Source organism: Mirounga angustirostris, unplaced genomic scaffold (assembly GCF_029215605.1).
Source record: "Mirounga angustirostris isolate CCGP_5_RB_7025 unplaced genomic scaffold, mMirAng1.0.hap1 SCAF_7, whole genome shotgun sequence".
NCBI lineage: Eukaryota > Metazoa > Chordata > Mammalia > Carnivora > Phocidae > Mirounga > Mirounga angustirostris.
Window position 1 is genome coordinate 122,333,211 of NW_026991715.1, and position 24,684 is coordinate 122,357,894.

Genomic DNA, 24,684 nt, shown 5'->3' on the forward strand with positions numbered 1-24,684 from the left:
CTCATGCTGTTTTTCTCAATAAGAGTTGTATTCCACAAAAAAGTATGTACTTCAGTTTATAATGCAATCTCACAAGTGCTTTTACTTGAGACCTCATACTCCAATATACAGGAGAAGTACTTTATGAGTATTAAGGGTCATTTAATAAAATAAGTTTTACTGCTTCATGAAGGACATTCTTGAGTGTATTATGTATGTATGTATGTATGTACTATGAGTGTGGTGGAGAAGAATACAAGGACAACTAGCAGAGTGTGGTATCACTGCCTTGATTCCAGCTGAGCTGCCATCAGTCTTACCCATCACTGCTTTCCCATTATCAGTGCAATGTCAACATTGTGAAAAAGGCAAATGATGTCTTCCTGTGACTCGAAAATAGTTTGAAAAGGTCTTGGCAACCCTCAGGGATCTGAGGATCACCTTGGAGCATCATTGTTCCACAACAGCGGTTCTCAGTGGGGCAGGGGTGGGGAACGATTTTTCTTCCAGGGACATTTGGCAATGACTGGAGACAATTTCGGTTGTCACAACTGGTGGTAGTGGGTGGGAGTGGATGCTAATGGCATCTAGTGGGTAGATCCAAGGATGCTGCTGAATATCCTACCCCGCACAGAAAAGCCTCCCTTTCCCCAACAAAGAGGATACGGTTTGAAATATAATGCTGAGGTTGAGAAAGCCTGGTCTACAAAAATGATACTCGCACAAGATAGCTATATCAATAAATTGACAATCTTAATTTTTCAATTTCCTAAACAGTTCTCCGTGTTACATTGCCCCACTTAATTATTGTCAAGACATAAACCACAGCTACTTTCAAGTTATAATTCTTTTGGGCCCAACTTACTTGTTTTTTTCCAACTGAAGCCTACAGTTGAACCACGGGCCCCCCTGATCTGCTCCCCTGGTCCCCTTTCCCATGGACTTTTTCTTCTGTCCTTTGTGTCTGGCCGGTCTCTTTGCTAGGCTGTAAAGTCCTTTAGGGCAGGGTCCTATCGTAATGCCATGAACTACCCCCAAATCCCCCAGCCTCATCTGTTTCACCCGCCGACCGAAAGGGGCGTGCAGTCTGGCCCGAGCTGCCTCTCTCTGCGCGCACCTCAACGTGCGCAGCCGCAGTTTCCCGCGCTCACGCACTGCGGTCACCCGTGCGCCAGATGCTCCCGGCTGCTACTAGAGGGCGCTCCGGCCCCGGGTGGCTCAAACTACAAATCCCAGAGGGTAATGGGGTGGGGACGGCCGCAGTGACTTCTGGGATTTGTGGTCCCGAGAAAGGGATTGGCAACCACAAGGGCTCTGAGAGTCGCCTCTTCCTTGCCCTTCTCTCTGCATGGGTCCGACGGCCCGGGTCGGCCAGGCCAATTTCTTGGGAGACCTGGCACCAAAGGCAGGCTGGTAGGCCGTCGGGCATGTTAGCTTCCGTTTCCGGTGGGAAAAGGGCAAGCACAATGTAAACACGGGACCAGGGGAGTGGTCATCAGGTAACTGGGGTTTACGCTGACCGTGGTGGAAGCCGGAGGAAGTGGAGGAAAATAAGGCTGGTGGGTCTTGTGATTAGGGGAGAAAGGACCTTCAGACGTCGGAGTTGACACCCAACAGGGGTGTGGCAGAGCCGGGACACTAAGGTTGGTCTCTAGAGAGGAGCAGTTCTAGGGGGTCGGGCCCTCCGTTACGCCCGCGTCAGGAGCGGCTTCCGCGTTTCCACGGCGGCCGGTGCGGCTTTGACCTTCCCTTAGCGGTGGGAGGAGCGGCGCCGAGCTTGCTTCACACCCCGCGATGGGGGTGTCTGCAGTTGAGGACGGCCTGGTGAACTCGCGGGTGACGTCCAGTGCAGCCTTTATGAACTTCGCACGGGGAACTTGCTAATACAGGTTTCTCTCTTGCGGGGACATTTTTGGGTAAATTGCTTCTTGAATTTCTTACCTCTGAGTACATCCCGGTACCCGAAGGATGCTGTTTCGATTTCCTAATGGTGTTCATCTGGTGGTTTCTCACCTTGGGTGCTGCATCCTCCGATGCAGTGAGGACAGGCATTCTCGGCTTGTGGCTGGGTGAACTGTCCAGCCTTCCACAGTAACTGAATGCATACTGTAAGGATCATTGTACCAGCAGAAGAATTTAGAACACAACTTTGTTGTTTAGAGTTTTCATGGTGTTCATTAACTATAAGTCTGTATAAATTGAATTTGTGTTGTTTCATGAGGTTAACGTGAAACCTATATGATTATGATTTACCCATATGACTTCTTATCCAGGGGAAAACACCTCAAGGCTAGGATGTTGGCGCCTTGTGCATCTAATTATAGATTGAGGAAAGCCTTATTTATAAAAAGTCAGATAACCTTAGAGGAACAATAAACTAGTACTAATAAAGATACTTGAATCAACTCTGAGTGTTAAGTTTTTCAGGCTAGAAACTGTTTTGCATATATCCTAGGACTCACCCTCCTTTGAAGGCTGGCTAACTTTTACTTTTCAAGATTTATCAGGCTCCCCTCCAAGAAGCCTCAAGTGTCTCCACTGAAGTCATAGTATCCTTTGTTTACTCTCTAATAGCACTTATTCTGGAGTGTATTGACTATGCTCTTGTGATCTCCAGACAGTTTTGAAGAAAATACAAAGCTGTGCTAATGGCCTTGGTCACAGATTCATGCTTTTTAACCTGGTAAAAAGGTTGATACTGTTTTCTATCTTTATTCATCCCTTATTGTTGCTTTTCCTATTTTCCCATTCTCTATAATGACTATTTTGGAACTTTTCTATTCTTCTCAAGTACTCAAATCTATTTTTCCCTTTACTTGGAGCAGATGACTAGCTGCCTATTTCTTTGGGAAATGTGAAGCTTAGGGGTAGGAAATCCTTCATTGTCTTTTCCACCTATCCCTGAACTTGCCTGTACTTTTCACTCAGTATTATCTCTTGTCTGAGAGGAATGTATTCTTGCTCTCTTCAAGGCTAAACTTGTCAATTACTAGTGGACATTAGGCCTTTTATATCCCTGTAATGTCATTCTCTCCTCACATCCACAGCCTCTGATCTCTAGAAGAGCTTAACGGATTTGTGGAGGAAGATGGCAGAAACACCTGAGGCACTGTTGTGTGTGACTTTTTCATACATGGTAGAGAACCACCATCTGGGGTCTTTGACATTTAGAACAATGGTTTGGGTTGGAGGATGGGGGAGGGTAATGGGAGTCTGATTACCTATTAATTTTTTAAAAAAATGTATGTGGGTCTCTGTTCCTTTTTCCTTTCCTCTCCACCTTAACCGCTGCTCCCAATAATATAGACCTGACCAATGATTTCTAATGTAATTTGCCTTTAGTAAATACACCAGGTTTTCATCTGTTAACAGGGTTCTCATACTACCTGGTTCCTCACATTGCTGATTTAGAAACAAAGTTCCATTTGGAAACTTGAAGCCAGAAAATGTAATCATCCTCCTTCTTGTCATAGGGACAGTCATAAACACAAGAGTTCTTATCTAGATATCCTGATATCCTATGAGACCTTCCTAATGATTTATTCTCTTACATTGTCTTCTCTCTGTTCCATAGTAATCACACTTCATTTTGAGCCATTTCTTGGTTCTTCCCCTAAGTTACTTACAGTCCCCTTCAAACATAGAAAACTCATTCTTCTATATTATAACAGGTCTGGGGAGAGAGTTTGGCATTGTCCTAATTCCCTAGTATAGCTTATAATACCTTACTCCCCTGGGCTTCTTGAACAATCCCTGTTCCAGTGGAGAGCATGTGGTTCACCCGAATCTGCCTGTGCGTTTCTTGATGGCTACAATTTATTGAAACTTCCTTGAATTCATTAGGAATGTAGGCACATGACCTGTAATTTTCTTACCCCTCTAAGTTCTTTTTTTTTAAGATTTTATTTATTTATTTGACAGAGTGAGAGAGGGAACACAAGCAGGAGGAGTGGGAGACCTACTGAGCAGGGAGCCCGATGTGGGACTTGATCCTGGGACCCTAGCATCATGACCTGAGCCGAAGGCAGACGCTTAACGACTGAGCCACCCAGGCACCCCACCCCTCCAAGTTCTGCCATTATCTTGGGCCTTTTCATGTGAATAACTTAATAGTCCCTTTTACTTTTTTGTCCCCTTCCTTCTGTTGATTACTTATATTTTATTTCAGCCATGTACATCAGTAATCTTGGATCCCTCAATAAGTCCCTTCTCTAAATAAATACTTGTTGAATGCTTCTATGTTTTTTTTAAATTTTGTTTCATCAATTGTCCTTTCTTTCTTATCCTTTACATTGTGTATCATTGCTGCTTTACAAAACAGTTTAACATTTGTTATCTTCTAGATTCACCCAGTAGTTCTGTGAATTAAGTTATTTATCAAGTTTGACTCTTTTAAAAACTTCTTTATTGTGGAAAATTTCAAATGTTTACAAGAAAGGAAAGTACAAGAAATCCTGTGTACGTATCAACTAACTTTATCGATTATCAACCAGAGCTATCTTTTCATCTGTATTTCTCCTCTGTTGCCCCCCCCACCCCTGGTGATCACTTTGAAACAATTTATAGATATCATTTAATCTCATATGAAATATTTTAGTATATATTCCTAAAAGATAAGCATTCTTTTAATAAACATAATTATAATGGTATTATCATACCTTAAACAATAGTGATAATTCCTTGATATCATTAAATATCAGTGTTCTGATTTTCCCTAATATTTCATAACTATTTCCTCCCCATTGGCGTGTTTGAATCCAGAGCTAAACAAGATGCACACGTTATATTTGGTTAGTATGTCTCTGGAGTCTCTTTTTATCTCCATCTTTTTCTCTTTTTTCCCCTGGAAGGTTATTTCTTGAAGAAACCAGTTTTATTTTTCTTTAGTTTTTGTTATTTGCTCTCTTCATCTCTGACATGTTATCTAGCATGCTCATCTATATCACAGGTTTCTTATAAACTGTAAAGTTTGGTAGGCTTGATCTGATTCAGGATTAATTTTTGACTTCATATAGGTCAGAAGTTTTTGACCTTCATAGGTACTTCATAGGTGGAATGGCCCTTCCACCAGGAGATACTTACTGTCCAGTTGGCTTTCTTTATGATGTTAGCACCCTTTGTTGGTTATTGCTTTGATCCACTATTTAATTAGGAGTTTAAAAAGTGGTGACAGTCTGATTCTGTTATCCCTTCTTCACCTGTTATTTGGGGAACTTATATAAAAGGCCAACTTTGAATTTTAAAGCTGTTTCTTTGTAATTTCCCAGAATGGCTTCCTTTGGATGGAAGAGGAAAATTGGCGAGAAGGTCTCAAAGGTCACTTCCCAGCAGTTTGAAGCTGAAGCTGCCGATGAGAAGGATGTAGTTGAGAATGAAGAAGGGAACTGGCTTCATGCCATTAAACGTAGGAAAGAAATTCTCTTTGAGGGCTGTGCTGAGAAAAGTAAGCAGCTGAAGGATGAAGGAGCCAGTTTGGCTGAAAATAAAAGGTATGTTTTTAGAGTTTTCTTATAGAGAACAGTTTACATTTCTGTCAGTAATGAGATGAAGAGTTATGAATTCTATAAATTCATGTTTTAAAAATCTGATCTAGGTGCTAAATTAATCAAATAAGTAAGGAGTTTTAAAGACCTTTAAACAGTCCCATGAAGTCTGAAAGTTTGTGGAAGAGTCTTTAAGATTCTTGGAGTGTCTGCTTTGCCATCATTTTTGTTCTGTCTGAAGAAGGGTAAATGCTAAGTAAAATGTAATCCAAGTTCTTGGTTGGTAGGAAATAGTTTAATTTCTGGAAACTTCCTCCTTGTGTTATTATATACCAGACAAATTAGGTGTTTCCTGAAGGGCTTTGAGGGCATGTGCTTTTTTTTTTTTTTTAAAGGTGTTCAGTTATCCTTTTCCATTGGCTTTTATATACTTCCATAAATATGGTTGGTGCACAGGAATTTGACAACAGTTTCATTTATCCTCAGGCCTTCCTCAGCTAACCTCTTATACTTCTCCTATTCACCCTTTACCCTTTTCTTTTCTTTTTTTTTTTTTTAAAGATTTTATTTATTCGTCAGAGAGAGAGAGAGCAAGCACAAGTAGCGGGAGTGGCAGGCAGAGGGAGAAGCAGGCTTCCCGTGGAGCAGGGAGCCCGATGTGGGGCTCGATCCCAGAACCCTGGGATCATGACCTGAGCCGAAGGCAGATGCTTAACGACTGAGCCACGCAGGGCCCCTCCCTTTACCCTTTTCTGTTTTCCTTTTTTTTTTTTTCCCTACTTTCTTGTTCCTTTTCTCCTGTCTCTGATTAGGTCTTTCAGTGGGACCAAAAATCATTCTTTCACAAATCAGTGGGGACTGGACCCATTGATTAGTAGATTCTATAGAGAAAGCTGGAATTCTCTACAGAGGAAAAGAAAATGATCTGTATCTAAAAGCACATACAAAGATGGACTCTAGAGAGCTAAAAAAAAATCTCAGTGTGAAATGTAAAACTACACAGTTAATGAAAGAAAATATGGAAGGGTATCTTTATAACATAGAGGTGGAGAAGGACATTTTTATTTTTAAAAATTTCAAATCTATGTTAGAGTTGAAATAATAGTTCAATCCCTGTGTTCCTGCTAGCTAGATAAAAAATTCCAATAATTGCTTTATTTATCTATTTCTATACATACATATACATACACTGACATGTAATTATAAATTTACAGTTTTTTTTTTGTGATCTGTTTGAAAGTAAGTTGTAGACGTAATGACACCTCTCTCCTAATTTAGCGTGCTTTTTATAAGAATAAGGATATTTTGGAGTACCTAGCTAGCTCAGTCAGTGAAGCGTGTAGCTCCTGATCTCTAGGTCGTGAGTTCGAGCCCCATGTTGGGCATGGAGCCTACTTAAAAAAAAAAGAATAAGGATATTCTCTTACTAAAGACCATAACTGTCAAATCTGTGAACATTAACAATTCTGTAAACTAATATGCAGTCCATATTTAGATTTTTCTAATTTTCTTTCTTTCTTTTTTTTTTTTTTAAAGATTTTATTTATTTGACAGAGTGAGAGAGTACAAGCAGGGGGAGCAGTAGAAGGAGAGGGAGAAGCAGGCTTCCCGCCGAGCAAGGAGCCCGATGCGGGACTCGATCCCAGGACCCTGGGATCATGACCTGAGCTGAAGGCAGATGCTTAACGACTGAGCCACCCAGGCGCCCCACGATTTTTCTAATTTTCATTGAAATGCCTTTTACAGTTTTGGTTTTTTTTTTTCAACCAGGATCCAATCAGAGTTCATACATTCCATATTTTTGTTATATCTCTTTAGTGTTTACTTAGGTCCCCTACTTTATCCCCCATGATACTGACCTTTTTGAAGAGTCTAGACCAATTTTCTATTTGATTGTTCCCATATGGATGTCATTTAATTTGTTCCTCTATCTCATGTGTTTCTTATAAACCGAGGTGTGGAGATTTGATTTAGATTCTGATTGACTTTTTGGCAAGAGTACTTAATAGTCAGGTTTGTACTTTCTACTGTATCATAGTAGGAGAGGAATAATATCAGGTTGTCATCAATGCAGCCATTTGAAAGACATTATGCCTGTGTCAGTCTGTTTGCTGTGTTTAGTATCGCTGAAAGTCATATTTTAATAAAAATCTTGAAACATTGGGGTGCCTGGGTGGCTCAGTCAGTTAAGTGTCTGCCTTCGGCTCAGGTCATGATCTCAGGGTCTTGGGATCGAGTCCCGCATCGGGCTCCCTGCTCAGCAGGGAGTCTGCTTCTTCCTCTCTCCACTCGTGCACGCTCTCTCTCTGTATCTCTCAAATAAATAAATAAAATGTTTTTAAAAATATTTTTTTTATCCTTAGTGAAGGAAATATACTGTATCTTTCAAATAAATAAATAAAATATTTAAAAAATATATTTTTTTATCCTTGGTGAAGGAAATATAGTAAGAGAATTACACTAATCAACATAAGGAGTGTTGTTTTATTTGCATTGAGGATATGATTTTGAGAAAATATATGTATGGCAGCAGGAGTAGTATCTGAATAGGTCAGTGTTTAGGACAATACTCTTCAGATCATCTAAAGATCTAAAATCAGGCCTGTGTGCCTTTGACTGGTATCTTCCATGTGGTAATGAGAAATTTGAGAAATTAAAAATAGTACTGAACAAAAGGCAGTTTTTTTCTTTGTTCTTTTTTCTTCCTCCCTAATTAAAATTGGTGAGGGTGGGTATAAGATTCCTTGTTAGTCATTTTTGTCATGAATGAGTCAAAGTTGAAGAAGCAACATTTTAGTTTCTAGATCTGTTTTTATTTTTGATTCTTGGAGTAATCTTTTATTAATGTATTTTAATATAAAACATCAAATGGTGCCTAAACTATAATATATTAGCACCTCAAATTGAAAATGAATGATGGAAAATAAATAACAATCAAGGACAATTAACATGTTACATTATATTCTGAATTCTATTTATGGTATTTTAGGCATAAAAAGTTTTCTTCTGTAGAACTTTGCAAAATTGACCGTTCTGTCTTATTCAGAAGAAAACCCACTGTAAATTTTCCACATTCAGGAAATCGTTTTTAGAACATCGATGAAACATCTTTAGAAATTCCTGTAAATGCCTGTTAAAAGCTCATTGACTTTGTTTTTGCCCTTTTCTCTAGACCACACTAGTGAGCAGGAGGGAAAAGCTATTCAGTTATTGCCATGGGAGTCCCTCTGAATTTCCTGTGGTACAAGGGAGATAGTAACTCTGTAGATAAACAAAATGACTCTTGTTTTCTGCCTGCATGCCAAAACATTGAGTCATTTCACCAAAATCAGCTGGGTTGGATGCTTTATTTTGAATGAAGAACACTGTGAAATGATTGAGTTTTTTTTGCTGGTTAGCATTTGTTTTGGAGTAATATATACACAGCTTTAGAAGATAACTAAACAGAATAAAAGGAATCTAGTGGGATTGAACAGTTTGGCAACTCTGTGCCAAAACTAAATAGAAATAATAGTTTAAAAAGACCTAATATTAAACTTAATATGAGGAGTAAAACATAATATAAGGAGGAATAGTGAAGCTAAATTAAAAAAAAGAAACACTTCAAAACCTCAGTGCCTGTCTTCTGAATCAACTTCATTTTTTTTTTTTTTAATTTATTTATTTGACAGAGAGAGAGATAGCGACAGTAGGAACACAAGCAGGGGGAGCGGGAGAGGGAGAAGCAGGCTTCCCGCGGAGCAGGGAGCCCGATGCGGGGCTCGATCCCAGGACCCTGGGATCATAACAACTGAGCCACCCAGACACCCCATGAATCAACTTCATCTTTAAGCATCCTCATTATCACTACATTTTAGCCACACTGGCCTTCCTTGTGTTTTTGAACACAGTTTTTATACAACTTTGTCCTATGATGCTCTGTCTGAAAAGCTCTTATCTTCTGTTTTCTGATGTCTCTCTTCTTGTCCTTCTTATCTCTACTCACATGTGGTCATCTCCGTGAGTCCCTCTCTGAGCATCCAGTCGAAGGTAGTGCCCCCAAATTAGAACAGTTTGTGGCACCTATCAGACCCTCAAATGAAGCTGTAAACGTAATGAAATTCCGATCAAAATCCCAGCAGGCTTGATTTTGTAGTAATTGACAAGCTTATTCTAAAATTCATATGGAAATGCAAAGAATCTAGACTGGCTAAAACAAATTTATGGACCAAAAAATATGTAGAGAACTTACACTTCTTTATTGCATCAGCACATTCTTGAATGCTGTGCCTTAATAGTGTCATTGTGAGAATGGACATCTACAGATCATGAAAAGAATATAAGGTACAGAAATGACTCACATTTATGTGCTAGTTGATCAGAGTTAAAACATGTGGTTATCAAAAGGCATAATTAAAAAAATGAAAATTCAGGCCACAGACTGGGAGAAAATATCTATAATGCATATATCTGACATAGGACATTTTCCTAGACTACATAAGGCACTCGCACAACTCAGTGGCAAGACACTAGCCAATTAAAGAATGGATACAAAGTTTGACCTGGAGCTTTACAAAAGAAGATACATGAATGGCCAGTAAGCACATGAAAAGCTGCTCAGCATGATTAGTCACCAGGAAACTTCAAATTAAAACCACAGCATATTACTACATAACCACTAGAATGCTAAAATTGAGAAGACTGACAATATCAAGCGAGGATGTGGAGCAACTCAAACTTTCAAGCCATTGTTCATGAAAATGTAGAGTTAAACATACAGCTTACCATACAATCCAGCAGTCTATTCCCTCCAAGGTATTTATTCAGGAGAAAGGAAAACATAGATTCACTCAAAGACTTACATAACAATGTTCCTAGTAGTTTTATTATTTATTTTTTTAAAGATTTTATTTATTTATTTGACAGAGAGAGAGCACAAGTAGGCAGAGAGGCAGGCAGAGGGAGAGGGAGAAGCAGGCTCCCCGCTGAGCAGGGAGCCCGACGCGGGGCTCAATCCCAGGACCTTGGGATCATGACCTGAGCCGAAGGCAGCGCTCAATCGACTGAGCCACCCAGGCGCCCCTGTTCCTAGTAGTTTTATTCACAGTGGCCATGAAGTGGAAACAATCAAAATGTCCATCAACAGGTGAATGGATAAATCAATTGTGGTGTATCTATCCAGTAGTATCCTATGGAGCAAGGAAAAGGAATGATTGATACATCCAAGAGTTATTATGCTCAGAGAAAGAAATCAGAGTGTATATTATCTGTCTCCTCTGTGTAAATCTCTCTAAAGACAAATCTAATCTATAGTGACAATCCTATTGAGTGATGAAAAGGAGTGATTGGTGCATCAAAAAATCATTATGTTTAGAGAAAGAAGTCAAAGAGGGCATACTGTCTGATTCCATCTATGTAAATCCCTAAATGGAACTCTATAGTGTTTGTCTGGAGCCAGAAATTGGGGTGGGTTGACTGCAAAAGGGCCTAGGGAACATTTTAGGTTAATAAAAATGTTCTTTATTATGAATAGTTGTGGTATTTACATGGGTGTATACATTTGTAAAAACTCATTGAAGGGCATGCTTAAAATGGGTACATGTTTTGGCATCTAGATTATACTCCGGTAAATTTGATTGAAAAAAAAAATCAGGGGCGCCTAGGCAACTTGGTGGGTTGAGCATCTGACTCTTGATTTCAGCTTGGGTCATGGCTCAGGGTCACCGTCTAGCCTTTTAAATTGTTTCCCGTGCTCCGGGAGCAGTGGCAGAAGTCCCCCGTCTGGAAGTGGGGAGGGGGAATTTTGCAGTTGTACATACTCCCAATTCTCAAGTTAGAATCTCACCTCAAGTTAGCCTCTCAGAGGTTGTATAAAATCATGTCACCTTTTTTAGTTCTTTTTTTCTCTTTTGTAAAATGATGGTAAAGATAAGTGCATCAAAATATGGAACAGCTTTGAACTTGGAATGAGTACTGATCATCAGAATGGTAGAGAAGTAGGGATGCCTCTAGAGGAATTGCTAGAGATGGAGGAAGGGAGGAAGGTTGATGAAGAGGGAACCGCTTGTACTTCCTAGGATACAAGCTTTTGCCTCCTTGTGATTTTCTTCCTTCCTTCCCTCCTTTCTTCCCTCTCTCCCTCCTTCCTTCCTTTTCTTTCTTTCCCCTGTCTTTTTTGCACTTAATATTTTCTAATTTAGTTTTATTTAGCACTTGGAGTGTGATCTGAACACATGAAATGTAGCGCAATCCAAGTGTGTTAATGTCATCCTTCCTCAAAAGGCAGCACAAGTTTTTGGCATTATAGTCTCCTGCTGTCAGTTTACTTCATTGGTAACTAACTACTCTTAGAAAACTTTCGTTTGCAATTGAATGGTTTTTAAGATCTGAAGTTCTAACTTACAGTATTTATGATTCTTTGTAACCAAAAACTGGTGTTCTCTTCTATCTAAACACTAAGTAATTTTGATGCACAGGGACAGTATTGTGAATATAGTGAATAAGAGTGTGGATTTTGAAGTCATTTTACCTCTGTTCAGATCCTAGCTTTATCATGTCTGTCTGTAAAACCTTTGGCAGATTATTAACTTTTTAAGTGTCAATTCCTCATGTGTAAAATGGTAAGACTTCTCTCATAGACAATTGGGGGATTAAAAGGCAAGTCCATGTGAAAGAGCTTAACATGTCACCTAGCCCCTCGGAAACATTCAATAAATGTACTTCAGGTATTGTATTTTAGGATTTTATATGTGATTGGCACATTTCATGTAATGTTAAGATTTTTTATAAGTTATTTTGTGCAGACACCTTTTGTGCAGAATCTTTCCTAACTGGGTTATACCTCTCAGGAGTCACAGTGTGTCCCAGCTTTGATATGTTGGCTTTCAAGGTTTCAACCACTAGAGGGTGATGTTTGATCATGTAGCTAAATTGTCTGATTTTCCTCTGTGGAAATTAGTGTATGTGTGTGAAGCAGAAATATAATTAGAATTTACCGTGAATCTTATCTCTTGTCTAGAAAAGTATACGTATCAAAGTGAACGTGAAGGCAGTCTGGCTGTGTGGCACGCATTTTATTGACATCAGCATGGATCTATTTAATGACCGTGATCTTCATTTAGATGGCATCTGTTCCTCCCTCTCTTTTGGTTTCTTCTCACTGGTGTACAAATAATACCTTGATAACAACCATTTAAAAAGCTTCCCTTGCCTGCACATGCCCTACCATTTCTTCACTCCCCTTTCACCACAAACTTCATTTCTTGATGAATCATCCTCTGGGTCTATTCCAGTCATGTTTCTATTCCCACTGGTCCCCGCAGCCACTCTTGTGAAGGTTTTATGACCTCTGATCATCATGTCCCTGTTCCCATTCACAGTACCTGTCATCATTCAGAGTAGTTGACCCCTGTCTTCCTAAATACACTGCTGTCTCATCTACAGCACCACACTCAGGTTTTCTCTTTTGTCTCACTGTCCACTTCTTAATCTTCTTTGCTTCCTCCTCTTGTGTTCATTTTCTAAATATTGGTGGGCCGCAGTATTTAGGAAGTACTTCTTGTCTTTTCTATATCCTTTTTTCCCCTTCTTAAACTTACATAGTCTCCTCCTTTCAGTACCTCTCTATACCGATAACTACCGAATATGCCTGGAGTGCTGTCTTCCCGCCTGAATTCCGACTCTTAAATCTCCAGAGCTTACTTTATACCCACTTGGATGTCTAATTCATATCTCAAATTGAACATGTACTAAGGAGAACTCTTGATTTGTCTTGCAAACATCTGGTACATTTTAGTCTTCCCCATGTCAATAAAAGGCATCGCCATTTACCCAGTTACTTAAACCTAAAGCCAGGAGGCAGCTCCACGGGGTTCTGTGCCAGTACAGAGCTAGTCAGCCCCAGGCACCCCTGACTGCCCGCCCCACCTGCTGTTCTCACGGTCGTAAAGCCCTGGCAGCTGCTGCTGGTCAGCCCAGACAGCCCGCATTCATGGTGCTACCTGACGATCCAGCGATGGTTCACAGCTTGACACTGGCCAGATTGGACCCAGAGGTGCTCTGGAGCAAGTGGTTCACACACTGAGAAGTGTGAAGGGTTAAAACCTCGTGGGGTAGAATTTGGTGGGAGACAGGGTAAGGAAGGGAGCCGGCAGAGAAATTCTTTTCCCTTCTTCCTCTTACTGGACAGTTTCCAAGACACACAGGTTTTGTACAGTCTTCTGAAGAAGTTCTACAAGATTAGCAGTCATCTGTTTGGTTTTGAAGCTGTTGCCAGCTTAGCAGTTGCCTTGTATTTATTCTCCCTCTTTCCTGCCTGCCTTCTCTTTTTTTCCCCTCACTCTTCCTTCCCTGGGATCCTGCCCCCCACAAAGAGTAAGCTTCGGCCTCAAGCTCTGTTTCCCAGGGAACCCGAGCTAAGATGGCATCCTGGATTCTTTTCTTTCTTTCTTTCTTTCTTTTTTTTTTTGCTCCTCATATCCAGGTTAAGTTGACTTTATTTTTGAAACATATTCTAAATCTTCTTTATCCTCTCTGTTTTCATTGCTGTCATCCTAATCTAATCTACTCTCATCTCTTACCTGGGTCATTCAGGTGGTCTCCTAACAGCTTTCCTGTGCTCGTTCTTACCCCTCTACAGACCATTCTCCTCCCTGGGCCTGACTGATCTTTTCAAAATATAAATCATGTCTCTGTGTTGCATCAAATCTCTACAGATTCCTCATCACGCATGCGATTAAAGCCACGCTCATACCGTGGCCTCCTAGTTCCTAAGTGATCGGGGCTTTAGTTTGCTCTTGCACCTCTCATTCCCCTCCCTCCTCCTACTATATCCGTGCTGGTTGTCTTTCCTTTCCTCCAACAGTCAGGTGTTTGGCCCTCCCTTGCCTCGGGCACTTCCGTTTGTCCAAAATGAACTTTCTCCAGATCTTCAGTTAGCTGACTACTTTTTTGTCAGTCAGATCACAGCTCAGATGCCTTTCTAGAGAGATCTTTTCTTACCACGCATTTGGAGTAGCCATCTGGTTACTCCCTTTCACATTTCTCCGCTTTTTTTTTTTTAATCCGCACTCATCATATTTTAACGTAGATTTGTTTTCTTTTTCTGCCTTCTTCCTGCATGCAAACATTCTTGAATGGAAGATCTAGAAAAATAGTAGGGCCATTTTATATCTTGTTGAATGCTGCATCCTCAGTACCTAGACTACCTGGCCCAGAGAGGATGCTTAATAAATATCAAATGAACAAGCTGATAACTATAGAGCTCATTAAGCTTGAAGTGGTAGTAAATTAGAAGTCTGATTGGGAACCAAGTAGTTAAACACTTTGGCATTGCTGTCGCATAAATGAGTGTACTCACTTGCTTGGCTTGATCACCAGCTGTTCTTGACCTCGGTGTAGGGCTTACCTCATGCTGCCCCTGTGTGATCGCTGTGCCCGTTCTCTTTGCACTAGCTTACCAGCACTCGGTTAAGGTTGTCTTTAAACTGGCTGAATCAGACTTTGGTCACTTATTAACCACAGTGACTTTAAACCAAGTTTTTATCTTGTGACACTTCCTATCCAGCAGCTGCAGTAGGGCCGTGTCTGTTCAGTCTGTTCCAAACCGAAGTTGAATTAAGAGATATGCTGGAGCAGTTACGAGAGACCATTGATTATTGGGTGCCAAGTTTCCTGTGTTGCAAAAATGGAGGAACTGGGTGGTGCCACCCTTTGTTTGTAGGCCAGGAGAAGTTTATCAGGGAGAGATGAAAAATGAGGGCGGAAAGGGAATTCAGTAAGCTTATGGTAGTGAAGTAAATGCCCATCACTTGCTGCTTTTTAGCTGGTGGAAAACCCGCTCACTTGTTCCTTTAAACCTTCGCATGCCCTGTGGGCATAAAGCACATTTCACTTAGCAAAGCCTTCAAAATGAAAGCAGCACCATTGAGTGGGGGGAGTGGACTTTTTTTTTTTGCCCTCAAATCTGTGTGCCTGTGTTTGTACATGTATATGTTTGTATGCGTATCTGTGTATACCTGCTGCCTAATGAAAAAAACCAGAACCAGTGGTGGTCAGTGTTATCTGAACTTCTCATTTTGTATTTTGCGATAATGTAAGCAACTTGGGGGGTGGGAGGGTGGGGATGGGGGAGGCTGTCCTGTTTCTCAGGAATAACACTGTTGGCATTTTGGATGAGACAGGTCTTTGTTGATCAAGACTGCCCTTTGTCTTGCTGGTTGTTAGCACCCCCAAACCCTTGTTGCTAGTGCCTCTAAGTCATAATGACAACCAGAACCGCCTCTGTAAATTGATATAAGTGCTTGCCATGGGGTGGTAACGGTTCCTGGTTGAGTTAGGCAGAAAATAGGACTGAAGGTGAAAAGGACATTTGACAAATATGACAGATTTTAAGTGGTTGGACCAAGTAATGCAGGGGTTGGCAAACCACAGCCAGTTTTTATAAAGTTTTATTGGACGCAAACATGCACATTTGTTTATGTATTATCTGTGGCTGATTTTTGTGCGACAGCAGAATTGAGCAGTTGTGACGGAGACTGTATGGTCCACAGAGCCTGAAATACTCATTATGTGGTGCTTTACTGGACGGACCTTGGTCTCTGGACCAGTCCCTTTCTCTAAAGCCAGAGACTCCTGAAACCTCACACATCCCAGGGTCTTAAAGTTCTTCTGCTCTACCTAGAATTTTAATCTCTTGGTTCTTTCTACCCATATTCCCATTCTCCTAGTCTTGGGATTTCTTATAATTTCTATGCCTGGAATGGTAAGCTGGAACAAAGTAAGAATTAAGGTATTTGCTACTTTTGTTTTAGGGTAAAATTTGTTTTCATTTCTTTCCTTTTTTTTTTTTAATGTATTTTCAGCATGCTAGTTCTTGTCCCCACCTTTCATGTCTTTCACGCTTTTCTTTGCTGCTTTCCAAGACTTCTCTTGAAGATAAGACAAATGAGGTAGATAGAATCTGGGATATTAGCACGTTCTGTGTGCCTGGCCATGTTCTGGGTGTTGTGGAGAGTACAGGTGAATCTACCCTTTGGTCCCTGAACTCATTAGTGAAGAGAAGATACAAATACGTGGAAAATTAGAGAAAAATGAAGTGGGAGACAGCATTGGGGTAGTTGGGAAAGCATTAGTCTTGTGACTGTAAGAGCTAGCTTCCTGGTTTTCACAGGATTAATACCATGTGCCTGTGGACTGGTCCCATAGCTGCTCTCTACCTTTGTTTCCTCTTCAGTAAAATGAGAACAAGTAATGCCAATCTTGGAGGACTTTTATGAGCACTAAGTGAATGGACTTTTTGTGAGAATAATTGTTTATTAAGTGATGGTATTGAAAGCACTTTGTAAAACAAAGTATTTTAGGAACATAAGTGATACTATGTGGTCAGGTGAGTGGTACTCATATGGTCTTCATGAAGAACGGAATTTTAACTTGGTCTTAGAGGAGAGAGAGCCTTTGAATAGTGAAGAGGGGGAGGAAGGAAATTCTAGATATTCATATGTTTGTGTACTGGGGGACCCCCATGAACAAAGAAAGACATGATATGTGGGTGGGGATTGGGCCCATACGCAGCTGAGTGGAGCAGAGTTGTGGGTGGGGGGTAGTAGAAAAAAGATTGGACTGATAAGCTAATACTAGAAGAAATAGATTCACTAGTTTTAAGTCCTATAGAATTGACTGCTACTCCATTTCTTAGAATATTATGAGTAGGAGGATTATTATGAAGGAATAACTTAATTTTTCAGAGAATAGAACATAGCAGATTTGCAAAGTTTTTCATGTTGTGTCTGAAATAACATTTGGAAATATTTAGAGATAGGCTGGAAGCCACCCATAATTTGCCTGAAGAAGTACAAACGCTTTCTTTTTAGGTGACATAGTTACCGATTTTAGATAAAGTATCATTAAAGCTTAGTGGATAATCACACCAGGAGACTATATTTCTTTTTTTTTTTTTTAAAGATTTTATTTATTTATTCATGAGAGACAGGAAGAGAGAGAGAGAGAGGCAGAGGCAGAGAGAAGGAGGCTCCCCGCCGAGCAGGGAGCCCGATGCGGGACTTGACCCCAGGGCCCCAGGATCATGACCTGAGGTGAAAGCAGACGCTTAACCATCTGAGCCACCCAGGCGCCCCAGGAGACTAAATTTCTGGGCTGTATATACTTTTTGTTAAGAACATTATAGGGAATAGCTATAAAGAGTTGAAATGGGTGTTAAGTATTGTTGAGTGTCATGTACTTTTTTCTCCCCCTCCATTATCTGTTACATATGAGTTTTTCTAGTGCTTTTCTGAGATGTATCCTACATGGTCATGTGGACTTTATACTTTTTAACAAGTTGCTGGATTTGTTAATACTTTGGGATTTTTATGTTTAGCTTATGCACTAGAAAGTCTTCAGTGATTATTAGGATTCTCTTTTTTCAGATAATGTATCTTTCTTAGGACAAAAGCATTCTTTATTTTTATTGCTGGATTGTCCAAATATGCTGAAACGCATTAGGACTCTTAAGACTACATTTTTAACTGTGGTATTTAAAACTGTGGCTTAGGCAGTGGCAGCTATTTCGTGGTCAGGGCCATAATGCCCTCATTTATCCCACAAAGACTGTTTGCCACTCCTGTGTCTACCTTATTCCTTCAGAAATTATTGATATGTGTTAGGTCCTATCGTGTTAGGTGCTGCACCTGCATATACCGGGGTGTACACAGAGCTTCTGGTTTAAACAGACAGAGAAATAAATGTAAAGTTTCAAGTTCTATAAAGAAAAATAACTGGGTATCATGAGCCAATATTCGCAAGAATGATTTAGGCAAGGGGGTCAGAGTGAGCCTCTCTGACAAAGCACGAAGGCAAGTTGATGGGGTTTAGCTAGGGAAGGGAGTCCTATTTATTATTTTGCCTTTTGCATACTTTGTGATTTTGTCATATATTTGTCATTAAAATAAAATAAGGTCACTTGCTATAATCCTGCCCATTTATTTACATGTTTTAATTTGATTCAAATTATTCCATGATACTGGAATTAATGTCTAGTGAATTTTATTTTGTGACATTTGTGTGTATGCTCCATGAGTGAATAATAGAGATGGTAAAATAATTTTAAATGATCTCTATATCTGAAGTAGAAATTGGGAGATTAAAATTGTGACTTTTTACTTGTTTTAGAAAACAGGTTGTCTAGCGTGGTAAGGAGAGGGCAGTTGCTTTTAATACAATAACAACTAAGAAACATCCTGCACTAGGTAGGAGTTGGCATCATTGTTTTAATTTGCTTTGGAAAATGACCTTTATTCAGTGTGTGTCCACCTTGATGTAATTTCAGAGCTCCTTCCTACTGTTTCCAGAGGTAATTGATCCACCCTAAGTTGTTTGTTCTCGTCTGTAATAAGTTAGACACTTTTAAGATATGTTTGTTCTTTTGTGTAAGTGAATAGTTGAAATTTAAATGATTACTGAAAGTGGACTTTTCGACTTAACCTAATCCTGTGTCCACATGATTTCAATAAGTGATCGTGACTAAAACTCAGAGCAGTTTAGGATTTATTTTTAAAGTCTACTTCTATCTTGTCCCTTGCCTGATAGACTCACACAGGGACTCTGGTCAGAGCAGCATCTCAGCGCTTCTTCCCAATCCATTTCCCCTTCCCCTAAACATGTGTGTTTTGAGAAAATATGCAGTGATTAGGAAGTATGTTTTTTCTCTTTTATTGCCTTTTCATTCTTTTTTCTTTCTTTCTGAGCTTAACTTACGGAAATTAGGTTCCTTATGATGAATGTTCGTTGTATTACTTACACGTTATTTTGTCCTTGCTTTCTTCAGAATGCTACTCCAGATGCTAGACAGAGAACTTAAAGTTTTTAACTTACCCATTTTTTTTGGTTTAATTCAGAAAATTGATCATTGTCTAAAAGTTGGACCCTAATTTACCATACAATTGGAAGTCACACAGCTTTCACACAAATTAAATCTATCTAAAACTATTTTCTTTCTTTTTTTTTTTTTTAAAGATTTTATTTCTTTATTTGACAGAGAGAGAGACAGTGAGAGCAGGAATACAAGCAGGGGGAGGGGGAGAGGGAGAAGCAGGCTTCCCGTGGAACAGGAGCCCGATGCGGGGCTCGATCCCAGGACGCTGGGATCAGGACCTGAGCGGAAGGCAGACACTTAACGACTGAGCCACCCAGGCGCCCCTAAAACTACTTTCAGTATCATTGTAATGCCTGTGTGAAAGCTCTTAAAAAATCAAAGAAGTAAACTAAACTTTTAATTTCAAATATTATATTCCAAACAAAGGAAAGCCACTTCCAATAAGAAAATATAAACTGAGCCAGAAAAGTTGAAACACTTTTGGTTACAATTATTGTAAATATTATTAGAAATACAATATAAAATAAGGTGAAAACTTTAAAGTTATTGATGACATAGTTTTTAATGAGGAAATAAAATTATGAATGTTAATATTAGCTAGGGATTTGCTAAAAATGTAGCTGTATAGAAATAGCTTTTAGAGGAGGCGCCTGGCTGGCTCAGTTGGTAGAACACACAGCTCTTAATCTCAGGGTTGTAAGTTCAACCCCCATATTGGGCGTGGGCCTACTTTAAAAAAAAAAAAAAGAAAGAAAGAAATAGCTTTTAGGAAACTTCTTCTTCTTCTTCTTTTTTTTTTAATTTAAGTAATCTCTATACCCAGCGTGGGATAGAAATAGCATTTAAATTTGTCTTGATATTTCCATATAAGGATGTAAAATTGTGTGATAGAAATCAAATAGAAATCTGTCATGATATTAGTGGAAAGTGATACTCATTTGTGGCTAGTTACATTTTATTTGACATAGAAAAAATGCTATAACATTTCTTCTTAAATACGGTCAACCCTCTTTCATGGATTCTGCATTTATTTATTTTTTAAAAAGATTTTATTTGAGAGAGAGCGAGCAGGGGGAGAGACAGGGGGAGAGACAGGGGGAGAGTCAGGGGGAGAGGGAGAAGCAAAGTCCCTGCTGAGCCGGGAGCCTGATGCGGGGCTTGATTCCAGGACTCTGGGATCACGACCTGAGCGGAAGGCAGACACTGAACTGACTGAGCCACCCAGGCGCCCCTGGCTTCTGCAATTATGAGTTTACCCACTCACTGAAGTATATTGGTAACCTCCAAATCAGTACTCATGGTGCTTTCACAATCATTAATGGCCATGCACAGAGCTGAGAAAAATTTGAGTGCCTGCATGTATGTTCCCAGGTGAGTCACACGAGGTGAAACTGTGCTTCCTTGTTTCAGCTCTTATACTGTAAACAAGTGTCCTTTTTGTGGTCTAAGTTATATTTTCCACATTTATGTGCCTTTTTCCGTGGTTTTGCTGTTTAAAATGGCCCTCAAATATAGTTCAGAAGTGCTGTCTAGTGTTCCTAAGGACGAGAAGGCTGTGATGTGAATGAGCACAGATTTTACAGAGAAAATACGTGTGTGTTCAGTAAGCTTTGTCCAGGCATGAGTTACAGTGCTATTGGCCGTGAGTTCAATGTTAATGAATCAGCAGTATTTATTAAATAAGATGTCTTTAAACAGAAACACATAAAACAAGGCTATATGTTAATCAGTTGATAAAAATATGACCAGGGGTTTGCAGGAACTTAACCCTGTATTTTCCCTATAAGCAATGATTCAGTATTTGCTAATTCAGTTTTTATAGCGACTTTATAGAACATAACTATGGGAATGAGAATCAACTATATCTGGAATAAAGCTTTTGAGTTTAGTAGTGTTTTAATGTATGCAACTTTTCTTTTTATCGAAAATTTAAATAATCAGGACAAGTAATTAAAATTTACTCTAAAGCTGTGTAAAATCTGAATCTTTCTGGTTCCCGGTTTTAGAAAGTAAGAGTCTGGATAGTAGAGATCTGCTATACAGCCATTTTGTTTTAAGGCAGTTCTATACATAATAATACAAAATGATCTCCAAGATATATTAAGTAAAAAGGGCAAGGGAGAGAATGGTGTATATGTTTAGAATGTTACCATTAATGATGTTTTAAAAGATACATAGGTCCACATGCTTATAAATCTAAAGATTATCTTTGATAGGATATCAAGGAACTGGTAACTGGTTCCCTGTGCGAAAGTTATCTAATAGACCAGAGGACAGAGTGAAAGCAAGATTTACTTTTCAATGTACATATTTTGGGGCACTTGGGTGGTGTAGGTGGTTAAATGTCTGACTCTTGGTTTCGGCTCAGGTCATGATCTCAGGGTTGAGATTGAGCCCAGTGTGGGGCAGCACAGATTCTGCTTAAGATTCTCTGTCTCATCCTCCCCCCTCCACCACCACCTCCCCCAGGGAGCATGCTCTCTTTGTCTAAAAAAAAAAAAAAAGCATATTTTCCTTTTTTTTTTTTTTTTAGTATATTGTTACCAAATAACAGATGGGTTTTAAAGGTCAGATGCTTAACCCCCTGAGCCACCTAGGTGCCCCAGCAGGTCATATTAATAGAAAATCTGAAGGGGAGGAGCATAGACAAGTAAATAAAATATTTCTTTCTTTCCTCATTGGCTTTTTTCTTAAAGGAAATTAATGAGAATGTTATCTTAAGTTATACCATCCTTCCTTCAAAAGTGATCTCATTTCCAGTCAGTTTTATATCAAGTATAATACTTGTATATTTGACCTCCAAAATACAGTTTTTCTTCTTCAACAATTATTCATAGCCCACTTCCTTCCAAAAAGATAATTGCAATGGCCAGAGGGTAATTTTTTCCAGTTTTACTGAGATATAACTGATGCATAACATTATGTAAGTTTAAGATATAGATGATTTAATAAACATATATATTGCAAAATGATTACCACGGTAAAAGGTTAGTTGACATATCCATCACCTCACATAATTGCTTTTTTTGTATGGTGGGAACATTTTTTTTTTTTTAAGATTTTATTTATTTATTTGAGAGAGAGAGAATGAGAGACAGAGAGCACGAGAGGGAAGAGGGTCAGAGGGAGAAGCAGGCCCCCCGCTGAGCAGGGAGTCCGATGTGGGACTCGATTCCCTGACTCCAGGATCATGGTGTGGTGGGAACATTTAAGATTTACTCTCTTAGCAGCTTTTAAGTATAATGTCTAACAGTAGAGGATTCATTTGAATGAATTTTGTATTGAAACAGTAGTAATCAGTCTCTGAGCATTATGCTACAGAAAGAAGCATTTGATAATTTAAAGACATAAAAAATGTTTCATATGTGTGATATACATTAAAACAAACTGAAAGAATATACAATAAAGTGTTAACTATATTAACTATGGTTGTCTTTAATTCTGTGTGGGGGGTATGTGTGTGTATGTGTGCACTTTCCTGTATTTTCTGATTCTTCTCTATTTGTATATTTAGGAAATAATTTTTTATATCAGAACAATTATATCAAAACAAGTGTCATTTACTTAGGTATAGAATACCAGGAAGACCTGATTTAAGAACATTTTGTATTAAAAAAAATCAAACACTTCCTGTAAGCCAACCACGCGTTTTAGTTGGCAGCACAGATTTGCGGTCTTAGGCTGCCATAATAGATGTACACGTGCGGATCAGAGAAGGAAGAGGCCCCAGTGGAATCTGCAGATCCTGCCTTCCCCCTCCTTCCCTTTCTCTCTTATCCGCAAGCTGTGATCTTTATCCCTTGAGTCCCACCAGTAAAGTTCAGACTTTCTCGTACCTTCTCTGTAAGTTCCTTTTTATCTTCTCCTTTGCTGACTTGAGTACCAGGTGAGGTCCTTAACATCTTTTCTCTGCCACCATTCTTTTTTAAAATTATGTTTTGCTTAGGGGTGCCTGGGTGGCTCAGTCGTTAAGCGTCTGCCTTCGGCTCAGGTCATGATCCCAGGGTCCTGGGATCGAGCCCCGCATCTGGGCTCCCTGCTCCACAGAAGGCCTGCTTCTCCCTCTCCCACCCACCCTGCTTGTGTTCCCTCTCTCGCTGTGTCTCTCTCTGTCAAATAAATAACATCTTTAAAAAAAATAAAATTATGTTTTGCTTAAAGGAAGCTACTTTATATGGGGGGCTGGGAAAGGAAGGACTGTAAGAATGGCACCTTTGAGGGGTTAGCACACGAATCCAAACAGTGTGATCTGATAGGTTGTAACCCTGCAGAAACAGCTACTTTTCTGTGACCAGGGGGTGGGGTGAGGGGGTTGGAGGGTGGGGAGGGGCAGAGGGAGACAGAGAATCCCTGACTGCAGGGCTCGTTCTCATGACCCTGAGATCATGACCTGAGCTGGAATCCAGAGTCCGATGCTCAACCGACTGAGTCACCCAGGCGCCCCAGTTGATGGTGTTTTAATAGAGGGAATTGATAAATAAGAATTTTGATGGTACCTGAAAAGATACCTTAAATGGCTTACTTTGAAGTGCATTAGGCAGTTTCTAGCTAACATTGACATATGAATTATCTAAAAATAACTGTGAGTTTCAGATTCCCATTGAGGGTAACTAGGGGCCAGCAGCAGGACACAGTGGTTTAACCAGCCCGTGTCTGTCGCCTGCTGAGCACAGAGTTTGTATGGAAAATTGTGTGCCAGCCACTCACTCCTGTATGGGCCACGCTAATGGGCATAGCCTGACACTGTGCAGAAGTGACTGAATGTGTGGAAAGCAGACGTATGGAGCACTCCAGAGGGGACTCTGAGAGTGAGATGGAGGAAGAGCACTGACAACAGCCGGTGAGACTGCGTGTTTCCACTATTACTTTCCCCTTTGGGGACCCTGGCTCTAGATAGATGCTCGAGTTGGGGAAAATCCTTGATAACTAAATCATTTCCAATTGGCAAAGCTCTTAGAGGTTTGATTTGTGGCAAAAATACAGATTCTAAGGGCTACATGCACCCCAATGTTTATAGCAGCATTATCAACAATAGCCAAACTGTGGAGAGAACCCAAATGTCCATCGACTGATGAATGGATAAAGAAGATGTGATATCTATCTATCTATCTATCTATCTATCTATCTATCTATCTATCTATCTATCTATCTATTTTTATTTATATTTATACACACACACACACACACAATGGAATATTACCCAGCCACCAAACAGAATGAAATCTTGCCATTTGCAATGACATTGACGGAGCTAGAGTGTATTATGCTAAGTGAAATAAGTCAGTCACAGAAAAACAAATACCATATGATCTCACTCCTATGTGGAATTTAAGAAAGAAAACATGAATGTATGGGAAGGGGGAAAAGAGAAAA

General features: G+C 39.8%; 1 protein-coding gene across 4 annotated transcripts in view; it reads left to right on the plus strand.

The window, feature by feature from the left end:
* Positions 1 to 1,249: 1,249 nt before the first annotated feature.
* The window catches only part of TTC33 (tetratricopeptide repeat domain 33), a 36,798-nt gene continuing 13,363 nt past the window's right edge, over positions 1,250 to 24,684 (plus strand). The window contains exons 1-2 of one of the 4 annotated variants that reach the window (XM_045904291.3): positions 1,250 to 1,392; positions 5,247 to 5,468. In XM_045904291.3, coding sequence (XP_045760247.1) covers positions 5,248 to 5,468 — 221 coding nt within the window. In that variant the 5' untranslated portion in view covers positions 1,250 to 1,392; position 5,247. Of the gene's footprint in view, positions 1,623 to 1,660; positions 1,896 to 5,246; positions 5,469 to 24,684 lie in introns of those variants that run through there. The other 3 variants (XM_045861790.3, XM_045904300.2, XM_045861799.3) reach the window with 3 other exon arrangements.